This window comes from Loa loa (assembly GCF_000183805.2).
Source record: "Loa loa unplaced genomic scaffold supercont3.330, whole genome shotgun sequence".
NCBI classification, from domain to species: domain Eukaryota; kingdom Metazoa; phylum Nematoda; class Chromadorea; order Rhabditida; family Onchocercidae; genus Loa; species Loa loa.
In genome coordinates, this window is record NW_018108510.1 from 6254 (window position 1) to 18456 (window position 12203).

Genomic DNA, 12203 nt, shown 5'->3' on the forward strand with positions numbered 1-12203 from the left:
ACATATTTTCCAATATGCAATATAGTGGCTTGGTACTTTCAGCTTGCACATGCTAAGTGCCGCTCATTACAAGTCAAGCATATCACCCATTGATTTCTTCATTTTTCAACTAATAGCTATGAAGCTATACCATGTTTATTAATCATCGATTCCCAGGAGTGATTTACGATTTACAGATCCCTGTTACTTAGAGAATATCCTTTGTAACTGCTCAAATACTGGTCTATATAATTCCGTATGATCAGTACTGAGGACAATTAGACAAGAACTAAAAGCAGCCCCTCTCTATCTTCTTGGATTTTTTTAGCTGTCCAAATTTGTCCTGTTTGGTTTGTCCAAATTTGTCGCTCTCTACATAGTCGAATCATAATTAAGATATCCTCAAATTTATCGTTGTTTCTTAGGAAATCATCTGGTTCCCTTGCTTACATTCCGTATCCTCTTGTTTTATGTAGGGACGATACCAAAAAATACGCGCTATTATTACCACTTTCATTCAGATACATTCAAAATTCAAATGAAACGAAAAGGATGCTGCAGTTACTAGTGGATTTCAGCTCCCAGAACTGAGTTGCAACACATTATGAAAAAATTCATTTGGTATATTGCTGGCTTAGGCTTCTTCAATTTCTGCTTCATTTTGTAGATTATTGATGGCAAATGTAATATTCTGTCGATCCTTATAGATAAAAAATCCTATCGCACAAAGGGCTTGTAACCGACGCTCATTTTACTTTTTTGGCGATTTTCCAACAAGTTAAGTTCTTGTGTTACGACAGCAGTTTGTAAGAGTATCTAATCTTATTAATCCTATTAAGATCATCACAATAATAAGTGGAAGAATTAAAAATTAAAACGAATTAAGAAAAAAAGGATATATCGATAAAGATCGATTGAGCGCAGTGTAGAATATTAAAGCTCGCACCGTAAGTATTTTTTTTTTTTAATTTTGAGTGTCTGATAAGATAATGCCTTGAAGAGATGAGAAATATTTGAAACGGAGCATCCAGTAAAACAAAGCACGTTGTTCTTTCGCAATGAATCGCTTCATGATGCTAGTTGCGTACAGATTTGTTAACAAGACTTGGAAAGTCATGAAGTTGTGGCATCATCAGCGTTCAAGTCATTATCATACGGGAAATACCATAGTACTAGCATTTTAAGGCCAAATTTATTATCTCAACAAAAATTCTCGGACGCATTCATCACTATCCAGTGTCTTGAACTACCAGTCTACATGAAGAAGCACTACAAACGTCTGAATTGTTAAAATTTGTTTCCGGATATTCAGAGGTATTTTTTGGCGAGCCAAAGAATAGTTGAAATAAAAATCAAAGCAACTACAAGCAAGTGTTTTTCATTTAAATAGCAGGAACGTCGTATTTCCAGCATTTCTTAATTTGAATTCAGATATGTTATGCCAAAATACTTTTTTAAGAATAAGTAATGAAGAAATTGCACTCAAAGTTGGGATTTTTAAGAAATACAAAGTTTTGATATGAACAAATGAAGCATCATAAATAGAAATGTGTGCTCTTTCTCTTTCTAGCTATGCATCTATTTATATAAATACTAAAATGGAATGGAATGGACTGTGGTATGCTATGGGGATTCAACTTTATTGAATGACCTACCATTGCTGTGGGACGAAAAAGGTAAACCGATTCTTTCCACTTATTGAGCGTAAGTTAAAAACTCATTCAGATGAAACTCGGCTTATGAGAGCGCCCAAACTTCATTACTTTTTATTATCCCTTCGAATGGTAATGATCACTGACAAATTGTAGCGTTATTCTAAGGGACTTTAGATTTTAGGGGTTGAAACTGCGAATCTTTCTCTTGTTAGTGAAATTTATAAAAAAAAAAGAAAAAAAACAAAAACAAAATCAACTCATTTCGAACTTGTGAATCAAAAATAAATTTAAAATTAAGAAAAAAGAAACATTTCAGGAAAAAAAATTATTGAACCTTTCTAAATAATATTAGAAGTTCAAGTACAACTACTAAAAATCCAAGAAATTTATTCCTTGAAATGATGATATATAGCTTCTTAGCAGTTTCTGAACTAGAAAAATCGAAAATAAAATTAGCCGGTCGAGCAAAAGGAAAATACTTGCTTGGTGATATGTATCGAATGAAATTTCGACCAACATATGGAAGTTTGAAGATTCTTGAGAGAACAGAAATTTAAACACAGACTGAAAATGTAAACCACCACTTCTTTCTAAACGGAATTGCAGGATAAGCATGTTTTCTCCTCAAGTTTCTTTCGAATGGAATAGATCGCCTAGGAAATAATTACGAAGCTTTAAACCGATCTGATGAGAATTTCCCGCATAATTTTGAGATACTGTAAATTTTCTTCCTTGATTTTAACATTTTTCAAAATTGGAAACACAATATCCGAATATTTTAAGATAATAACACCAACAAATCAAAAGCATTGATACATCTAGAATTTAATAAACTGGAATATGTCAAAATTAATTCTATGTAACATGAAATTTTTTGCAAAACTTAAAGCAACATGCACCTACTTGCTTTGGCATTTAACCTTGCTCAAAGTAGAGTAAGATCGTTTTTTTTCCACCTGCTTAAGGTAAATGCTTTGGAAGTCGGAGGTTTGAAATTTCCTACGTCAACGCGTTGCTTATATAAATGGTTTCTCTTCGGAACAGCTGGAGTTCGTGCTTTGTTCTCTTGTCGTTATATTCATTTACGTGAGCATCTGCCCATTTGTTACAAAAAAAACCTTGAATTCTTTTTTGGCTTTGTAGAAGATGTTTTTCATAAAAAGAAGCAAGCATCCGACCAGCCCAAAAGAAATACTGTGGTGAATGATGTGACTTAAATTAATACTTTGAAGACAAACGTGACTGACAAAGGTTTTGTCTCCTAAAAAAAAAAAAATGTGGTTCCATAATCTCAGCCCAGGAACGGAAAAGTAGTAGCTAAGGTCTCAGTATCTGAATTTAAAATTAGTAGACAATTCTTTAAAAGCTGATGGAGTGTCACCTAAAAAAAGAAAAAATCACTTATTATGAAAAATCATAACTATTTAGCGCTCCAAAATTTTTTGAACAGTCAATTAACCGTATTATTAGGGAAGAAAATAGATATAGAGCACTGGTGGAAAAAGTGTGATGAATCATTAATTTTGAAGGTTTCAGTGAAACGAAAAATTTCGCTGAATTTTGTAAGTGAATAAAAATATGACAAATCATCAAGTTTAGCATATTGATATTTTCTTTCACAGATATAATCATAAGCATTTAACAACAATACTTTAGTCTCCCTTTTAACCTGCTGCTACTATTCAATATTTCCTAATAGTATTGAGCGAATAAAAAATTTTTCATTATGTCTGAATAATTTGAGATATTAACTCAACCATGCTTTAATGTGACTGATATGCTACATTCAAATCCGCAGCCTTTTGTAACGACTCCCCATCCACTGTTGTGAATATTTATGAAATTAATTTATAATTTTAAAAATTGATTTCAAAAAAATGAATGACGGGATGAACAACCAGTCATGGAATGCCACTTATCATAAATTTCAAAAAAAGTTTAGAACAAAGGATGAAACGTGACGTTTTTCCATTTAGAGTTAGATCAAGTGTTGCCATAATGAATGATATTTGAATCTTCATGAGTAAAAATTTCACATGGCTTAAATTTTGATTTTTAAAGTTGATTCCTTCTGTTTATGACACGTTTTCAAATGATAATGAATTGGAGTTCAGCCTTATTTCTTTTCGTTATGTTTCACTTCGAATTCAAAAAATTAAATTCTCACAAAACTGTTAACTTGTGACACTTCTAGTCAGTTACCCAACATTCCAGAAAACATCAACTTACACCAATCGTTCTCTGCTATTCCATTAATGTTCTCATTCATAAATTAAAAACAGAAAGCATTAAAAATATATGAACAAGAGAAAGATAATGGAACTGCAAGCGCATTTAATTTTTTATTCAGCTTTTTTTGCTAAACCACAAATTACAGATCGGAAACATGTATGCAGCACTGGTTCTTAAGAATATAGTTCTGTTCTGACTCTTTGTGATTCATTGCTTTGAATTTGAATCAGCATGCAAGAGGTTATAAAGTTCAACATTCAACCGTACCACTTGACGAATACTGAGATTATGGCAACCGGTGCGTTGTTGTAAGGCTAAAATTGATTTGCAACATTTTTAAAGTTTTCAATTTTCTGATAGTTCTGATCTTTCTGGTGAACTAATTATATCCACTGCCACTTCAAAGAAATTTACATCACAGTACGCACCGCGAACCAGAAATTTTGTCGGTAATAAATACAACAAATTTCCTTTTAGAATATGGAAATTGAGTGGCAAAACGGAGAAGGCAGAGAAGTGAAAATCAAATATTGTTTCAACTGCATTTTCCCATCTCTCCTCATGTACATTCAACTAAATCGATACTTATTTATCGGAGTGGAATGCATTTTATGGTCTTTATGTTGTTCAGCGCAAAGCAAGATTTGTAATAAATGTAATTAATTATTAGGACAGGATAGAAGAAGCGAAGGAAAGTTGTACAAAGGGAAAAGATCAGGACGATAAGGTTTAATTTAATTTCTTGATTAAAAAAGAAAACGGATTCATAAATGCCTTCGAATAATTATTTAATTACTATTACATTAACTGTACTGTTCCTGCTAACTACTACAAGGAAGAGCGTGCTGCTTTTTCATTCATGTTTCCCGAGATTACTCAGAAGACGAATATTTTGCATAGTTACTCGGTTATAATGCTTTATAAAACGTCTTATGTGGCGAAAATTAGCAAATTAAGACGCCGAGGAATACGCATACCAGGAACAATAGTGCACCGCGGTCAGTCAATCTGTTAGTTAATCAGTCGCTTAGTTAGTCGATCTGTTCAATGCTATTTTAAGAGAGTGCGAAACAAAGGTTGTCAAATGGAGAGCTGTGCGCACAAGATGTGCTTGAAGTGGAAAGGATGAGGGGAGAGGACAGAGGTGATGACGGTAATATTGACAAGGGGATGGCGATATAAAACCAGTATGGAAAACAAGCAAAGAGGAGGAAGGTTATAATCTTCCTTCACTGAAGGGAGAGGAGAAAAGAGGATAGAGTTGGAGTGAAGTGAGACGGGACAGTACAACAATCACCGCCATCACATCTACTACGACGCCAAACGGAGACAGACCTTTAACCGGATTTTTCCTACATTTGCTTTGATCGAAACGCATTCTTTCACAGGCAACCTGCATAACTCGCCATGACTGCATTCTCATCAGTCTTCTGTAGTCAGTTCTTTTCCTAAATTTTACAGATCAATTATTTGCATTGTTCTGTTATATGTTTGTTAAAGTTTGGCACCTGCAGAAAGCTGCTTTTGTCATTTTTTAATTTCAATAGATTTCCTACTTGTAGTAATATCAAACTGATTTGTTAGTAATTAGTGATCATGTCGCTCTGTTACATTCATACTTTGAAGTATTTCATGTCTGACGTGATTGCTGAGAGATCATCATCGAGTTATTTAGGATTTCCGAGCAATCATGATGATGATCTTTTTGAAAGACCACCAAACTTCTTTTTCCTTCTTCCCACACCGATTTCGATATCCGATAATGGGAAGATAACATTCAAGTAAGTAGTGCCAAGATGAATTTTGTAGGATCTTGAAATAACTAGCAAGATAATATTCTGTGGTAAAAGTAATCAGTCCAAAATCCGAAAGATTTAAATGGGAAAGTTTTACGGCTAGCATTAAAAGACCTTGCCAGGAGATCTGTGTACAGTAATGTACTTTCAACTTCAATTGTAATTATCACTGCTGAATGTATTATTACTTTTTTTCGGGCTTGCTTTCGATGTACCTGAAAGCCGGCATACTTTCCTAGGAAAACGGCAAGACAGTTTTGATCTGTTTTCTTTATTCTGTTGGTGCTTTTCTCGAACGATTCTGTGCCTAGATGAAAAAGGCGAAAGTTACTTTATGCTATAGTCAAGTTCGGTTTTCCATTATAACGCTCAAGAACAAGAGTAAAAAATGTGTGGAACTGTTAATGGTGTGGTTTCGCACATATAACAAAATCGAATGAAGGTATACCCGTTCTAATCACAGTTACGTAATCACGCATTTTGGATATAACAGCACGTTGTAAATTCATTAAATCATTTCAAAGTTTTGATGGATAAAATTGTTATGCTTATCTGCTTCAGCTTCTACTTTCGTGTCCCTTTCAAGGACTGCAGTTTTAGAAATACTTCTTATCTCGTTGAATCTGGTGGCGGTTGTGGGAGGTACTGCTCATGTTGTAGTAATACGAGCGGTTGGACGTCACTGCTTCTTCTAGATGCAACCATTATTTCCTTTAGATTTTGAAATGAAGCGGTAAGACGTGTTGATTCTACTGTCGTTAACTAAAGAATGGAATGGTTCTCGAAACGATTGGGCCAAGAGCTGATTCATAGGGAAATAGTGATGGAAAAGTGCACAGCAAGTTATAAAAGACCTTGTTGAAAGCTCTTCACTTTTTCAATCCCGTACAAAGTAAATAAATTTATAAAGTTTAGTGGTGAGATGTGGCTGAGGAGAATGGTGAAGGACAAATTTGCATATGCTGTGTGGATCAGATGAAGGTACACAAATTCTTTGAGAGCGTAAGGTAGAGATAATTGGAAGATTAGTCACCTATTTGTTTTCTTTAGTCTGAATTTACTTCCCATCACATATAGAGTGGATTAATTTTTTGTAAAAGATGTTCGAAAACAGTTTTTTTCCAAATGTTTTAATCCTTTGTTTGGTTTTCGTTCACAGAAAGCACTTCCTTCCATTATTTAAATTGAAATTTTTCACTTAAGATTTAATATCAAGGCATTTCTTTGCAAATCTCAAATGAAGTCGAAATGGGATTGAATGAGTTTTTGGCAAAGTGCAATTAAGCCATAGGCAGAATAAGTCCATAATTTAGGTTTTTATGCTGCAGTTAGCTGCAAATAAAGCTGGAAATTTTATTTGCAAAGATCACTTTAAATCTCAAACGACCTTTTTTGGTACTGGCAATGTCTATTTTTCCTCGTATTCTTTTGTCTAGTTTTTGGTTTTTCCCTTCATGATGACCTTTGCTATTGTTTCTGCTGCATATACAAGACTATTGTTTCTGCTGCATATACAAGTTTGCTATTGTTTCTGCTGCATATACAAGACTATTGTTTCTGCTGCATATACAAGTTTGGAATTGTTACTGTGGAGACGAATTGTGTTACATCTGGGCAAAAATTTTATGACGATGGTTAATTAGGCCTGCTTCCTTTCACTGGACTTTATTTTTCGCGTATCGGCGGCATTTTGTTTGTTATGATTATTTTTTTACTTCCGCAAAAAATCTGTGAAGGTTTAGGTAATCATGTTTTTGTCTCCGTTATCACTGATATAGCCAAATATGGTCAAATTAAGGAATTCTTCACTGGTTTTTAATTCTTTCTGGCATGACAATATATTTGAATGAACCAGTTCTCGAGACTGAAAATATGAGCACCTCCCAGAATCATTTATAACTCGTGTTTTATTTGACAGTGAATTAATAGATGTGAAATTAAATAGACTACAAAACTTGAAGTCTTGAAGTTCTTTTACAAATTTTTTCGAGCTTTGTTATGAAAGTTAATTTAACTAAATTAACGTGCAGGAATCCCTTTCCATCAATATATTCTGGGTTATAGTTGAGATTGCATAAGCCGTGTCGTTTTTTACTCTGCTCTTCTATTTAGTTAAAAAGTGCTGCTAACACCATTTCAGTGAAATTTGAGAAAAATATGCGGCGAACTTTGTGGTTACTGATGGAAAGAGAAATAGCAAACGCTGGTCGATCTCCACTAGTCTTCTGCAACGGCAAATAAATAAGTTTGGGTCGGAGTTACTCACGATAGACATGCGAAATTTTTTCTAACACTAACATATTTGTACCGATCATATTTCATTAATCATTTAAATGAAATTCTTTGGGATCACACTGGAAAACAACACACTGAAAATGATTTTTATCATCAACAGAATTCTTACTTACGTATTTGATTGAATCTAACTTTTATTTCAAATATTTTTATATCGTTCTCACAGTATCAGAAATTGTAGTTTTTAATTTGTTTTCCGTTCTACCACAGATCATTTTTTTTTATTGTTAGTATTACTTTTATGACTTATTCTTCTGCATTATTTTTCTGTTTTTGACGCATAATCTGTTCCCGATAAGATCCAAGGAAACACAGCATTGACAGTTTTAGTCGTTCGTGCGACATTTTCTGTGCTGCATTCTTAGGATGATTTGCATTGCTCATTGTGAGGTGAGCCAGTTGCTTATTATATTCTATTTCATATCTGTATATATTTAAATTCAAATTTCAAAGTTCAAAGGATCGGTAAATTACTATCACATAACATATCTATTTGTAATCAGTTATCGGTCTCTAAACCTTATCGGTTTGAAGAATTCAGAGAATCGCCTTAGAATGAATTTCTTCATCTTTCGTCTATTTTATCCGTTTTCTTTTGACCTCTTGAAGATTGAAGACAGTATGAGCGAAGCTCAAAAATATGTTTCTTCTGCTCATGTAATATAGTTTACCTTCCTATGTGTTGTAGCGCTTGCATATCTGTTGTGACTTATTTGTCCTGAGTAACTCGTCGAATACTTATATCAACTTATTGTTATGCTCGGATTACGCATGTGCACATACGTATGAGATGATGACTGCTGCAGAATGAATTGAGGGTGATAGAGGGATAGATACGTGGAAAAATGCTTATTCGTTGCTTATTCTGTCCACATATAATTAATTATGATGAGAAGATGCATTTCCATAGTGGCAGTCCAAATGCATGCACCTCAATGTGGACTGTTCGAATTCATGTTCAAATGCGGACATCCAGGAGAGAATTTGGTAGTACGCGCTGTGCGGTGTTTGTAATGTGCAGCGACCCAGTTGTTCAGAATGCCTCTTTCTCTTCGCTCGTCCTGAGTTACATATACTTCATTGTCACTTCCACCTTCGCATCCCCTTCATTCCACCGCTCCTCGCATAAATCTTGTTTTCACCTTCTCTGTCACAATTTTTACTGTTGTGCTCATTGGCGCGCCATCCTATTATTATTATACCACGGGTAACATTGTTCTTGAATAGAATTTGTGAAAATTCCTGCAATGGTGTACAAATGACCATCCAATACGCCGTCCTGTATTGCAATTGTTTTGTAGAAGAAAAAAATTCAGTGTCCAAAATGTTCAGTCTTAGAAGGATTGCTAACCACCGCAGACTCTTAGGTAGAATGAAAGTGTTTATCTCCTGTAAATGGTGCAAATGTGGTCCGTCGGATTGTGCAAAATGTTTTCAAAATATTTCAAATATTAGAGATTAACTTTGGCAAATTTTTTGATGAGTGTCATAAACAGAAAATAATTAAAATTCCTCTTCAGTATTTGTTTTTGTCGAAAAATCATAACTTATTTGGGTTGGTATCATCTGGGATGATTTATTTGATAGTTTAGTAATTCTGCTGCTGCTGTACATGTTTTGAATACCTTTACAGGAACGAGAGGGAAACTGAAACTGTGGTAGAGGATTTTAAAAAAGGATAGAATCAGCATTTTAGTGGCAAAATGCGAAACTTTTTCACTTACGTTGTTTATCCTAAATGTGATCGCTGAGCTTGTGATCGCATCTGAAGTAGAGGAGAACTATATGAGTTTACAGTGGTTTAAATAATAGTAATCTTGTTTGAATGGTCCGGTTACCTTTTACTTTGGAGCATTCTGTATCCGTCTGTGCATATTTGTGCATGTGTCACCTGTGTGTGCGACAGTACACGTGAATGCATGTATGTAACGTGCAGAAATGCAGGGGCATCTAGCAGCAGTATTTTCAGTTTCCAATGAACGCCCTCGTTTCATAACTGTTTCCAGTGGAATAATAGAGAGATAATTCTCCAAAAATGCAGATATTTTCATCTTCTGTTCAGAAATGTTCGTTTCATAACACTCAAACATCGGTTACTCCCGTCCATCGAACCTTTTTATCCATCCGCCACCAATAGCCGAAACTCTCCATTGCTAGCCGTATCATTTCCCTTGCAACGAAACTATTTGGGGAAACCTAAAAAGCTCAAGTTAACTGGATTACCTTACTATAATGAGTTCGCTAAGCGGGTACTAATCACTAGCGTTTTGCTAATATTATTCCTTGATTCATTTGAAACCAGTTAATATTCATCGCATTAAGAATCAGTGCTTGAATGCATTTACTTCCCAACTAATTCCCAAGTTTTAAACTGACCGAACCTGCAAATATATTTTGTTAAATAATAGAACGTAATTCCACCTCTCTGCTGGGAAACGAGTGGTAATATAACCCAATGAAATTTAGAACTAATCATGAAGACTGCACTGCTGAGATCCATCCATATAGATTACGGTCTTCACTGGATTGGCCTTGACATTTTACCTTGAACTTTCAGGTGATTTGTCGTGAAATATTTCTCTGTTTGCAAATGGGAGCTTTCTCGCTGTTCTTAATTCTGCTGTACTATTCATGATTAGTGTTTCAATTTTCTTGGAGCGGTGGAATACAACTATTTGGTTGCTTGAAATACAAGGGAATCAAAAATGTTGCTTAGTAGAGACTAATTTTCTGGCAAATTGAGTGAAATTAACTAACTCAAATGAATTTTATATAATGTAATGGTAGAAAACTGCATTTTTTGTTGGTCTTTTTGAGAAACAAAGTTGTTAATTAACATTCCTCTAGTTATTTATTGTTTGCGAAGTAATCAAAGTGGTACTTTTTTGTCGATTGTTTTTGTTAAGAAAAGCAAATCTGAAAGGTCAAGTGGTGACAATTTTCAGAATTACTTCAAATCTCTAAAGTAGTTACTAATATTATTACCATTAAACGATGCATCAATATTACACTTGAATATTATCATCGTAGATAGTTCTATTATTGCCAATGTAATTGTACCCATTGTTGCTGTCACAACTTTAAGCATATGTATTGCCAATAAGAAACTTTATTCTTGTAGCACTAAAATTCTTTATGATTTAACGCGATGCATTCTTGGAAATAATTGGAGCAGTAGTAGACTGGCAAGATGTCAGGTGAATGTAGCAGACATTACAATACTTTGTGGTTCAATTTTAAAACGTTGATTACCCCGGTGTCAGCTGAAGCATTTCACTTTTCGGTGCATCGCATCGATTTGCTGGACTGAATTTAATTTTCTGACGACTAGGATTCAAGAAGCTTCGGTAGCATCAGATACCCAAACAGTAATCACGATCTTTTCCGACGAGCTGTTTGTTATGTGCAATCTATTTTTCTTCACAGATAATAATAGAGAAAAATTCGTTGTTGTTGCATAGAATGGGAGAACACGACACTTCAAGATTTTGTACATTATTTTTTTGATTTTCAATCAACTTGTGAAGTATCCACTGATTGAGCTTTTCCACTTTTTTTCAATTGTCAAACTAATGTAGGATGACTGACGGTGAGTTCCTGGGCAATTTGGAGTTGTAAGAGGACAAGCTTCAGTGATTTCTCATTTTGTTAGTTCTAACTTCCAATGGCTGATCATCACGCACACATTTTCCTAGCCTTTTCAGCAAAATTCGGATCATAACTGGGTCATAACTGCACTACATCTATCGGCAATCCTAGGCTTTGTTGATTTTGCCAAATGCCTCTAGTGCTTTATACTGACCCACAAAAATCCCTCTTACATCTTTTTCTTATTCTAAGATAATTATAAGTGAAATAGACAGCAAGTAATAAATCATTAGCAGAATGCCGTAAAGCGAAAAGTGTGCATTAAAATAATCTATAATATGGTCATTTAGCTAAAAACTGATCACAATTCCAAACAGTAAATTTTAACAATCAGAAGACCACAATATACATATATATATATATATATATATATTGAACGATATAGTATTACAAAAAGAATAATCAAGATTATGGGGTGATCAATTCCAGGAAAAGCAGGTAAGTTTATGGCAGACGTAGATGTAGAGTAAAATCGTGTAGTAAGGAAAAACTTGCCTACTAAATTTGTAAATATCCGATTACTTGCTGGTGCTATAATTAATATCATTAGTGTTGTATTCTTGAGGATTTATTAGCTATGATTTTCGGAACAAGCATT

At 34.3% G+C, this 12203-nt stretch overlaps 3 protein-coding genes across 3 annotated transcripts; 2 read left to right on the forward strand and 1 right to left on the reverse strand.

Moving 5' to 3' along the window:
• Nucleotides 1-1582: 1582 nt before the first annotated feature.
• Nucleotides 1583-4386, forward strand: LOAG_07788 (hypothetical protein; the record flags this gene model as incomplete). The annotated part of the gene is made up of 5 exons (XM_003143321.1): nt 1583-1655; nt 2058-2159; nt 2778-2833; nt 3379-3461; nt 4344-4386. 5 exons carry the CDS (start codon nt 1583-1585, stop codon nt 4384-4386), a joined length of 357 nt encoding a protein of 118 aa, XP_003143369.1.
• A 393-nt stretch (nt 4387-4779) lies between these two features.
• On the forward strand, nt 4780-6357 carry LOAG_07789 (hypothetical protein; the record flags this gene model as incomplete). The annotated part of the gene is made up of 4 exons (XM_003143322.1): nt 4780-4864; nt 4927-5019; nt 5542-5647; nt 6249-6357. 4 exons carry the CDS (start codon nt 4780-4782, stop codon nt 6355-6357), a joined length of 393 nt encoding a protein of 130 aa, XP_003143370.1.
• A 1846-nt stretch (nt 6358-8203) lies between these two features.
• On the reverse strand, nt 8204-9951 carry LOAG_07790 (hypothetical protein; the record flags this gene model as incomplete). The annotated part of the gene is made up of 4 exons (XM_003143323.1): nt 8204-8381; nt 8889-9018; nt 9100-9236; nt 9803-9951. The coding sequence occupies 4 exons, from the start codon at nt 9949-9951 to the stop codon at nt 8204-8206; spliced, it is 594 nt and encodes a 197-aa protein (XP_003143371.1).
• Nucleotides 9952-12203: the final 2252 nt, after the last annotated feature.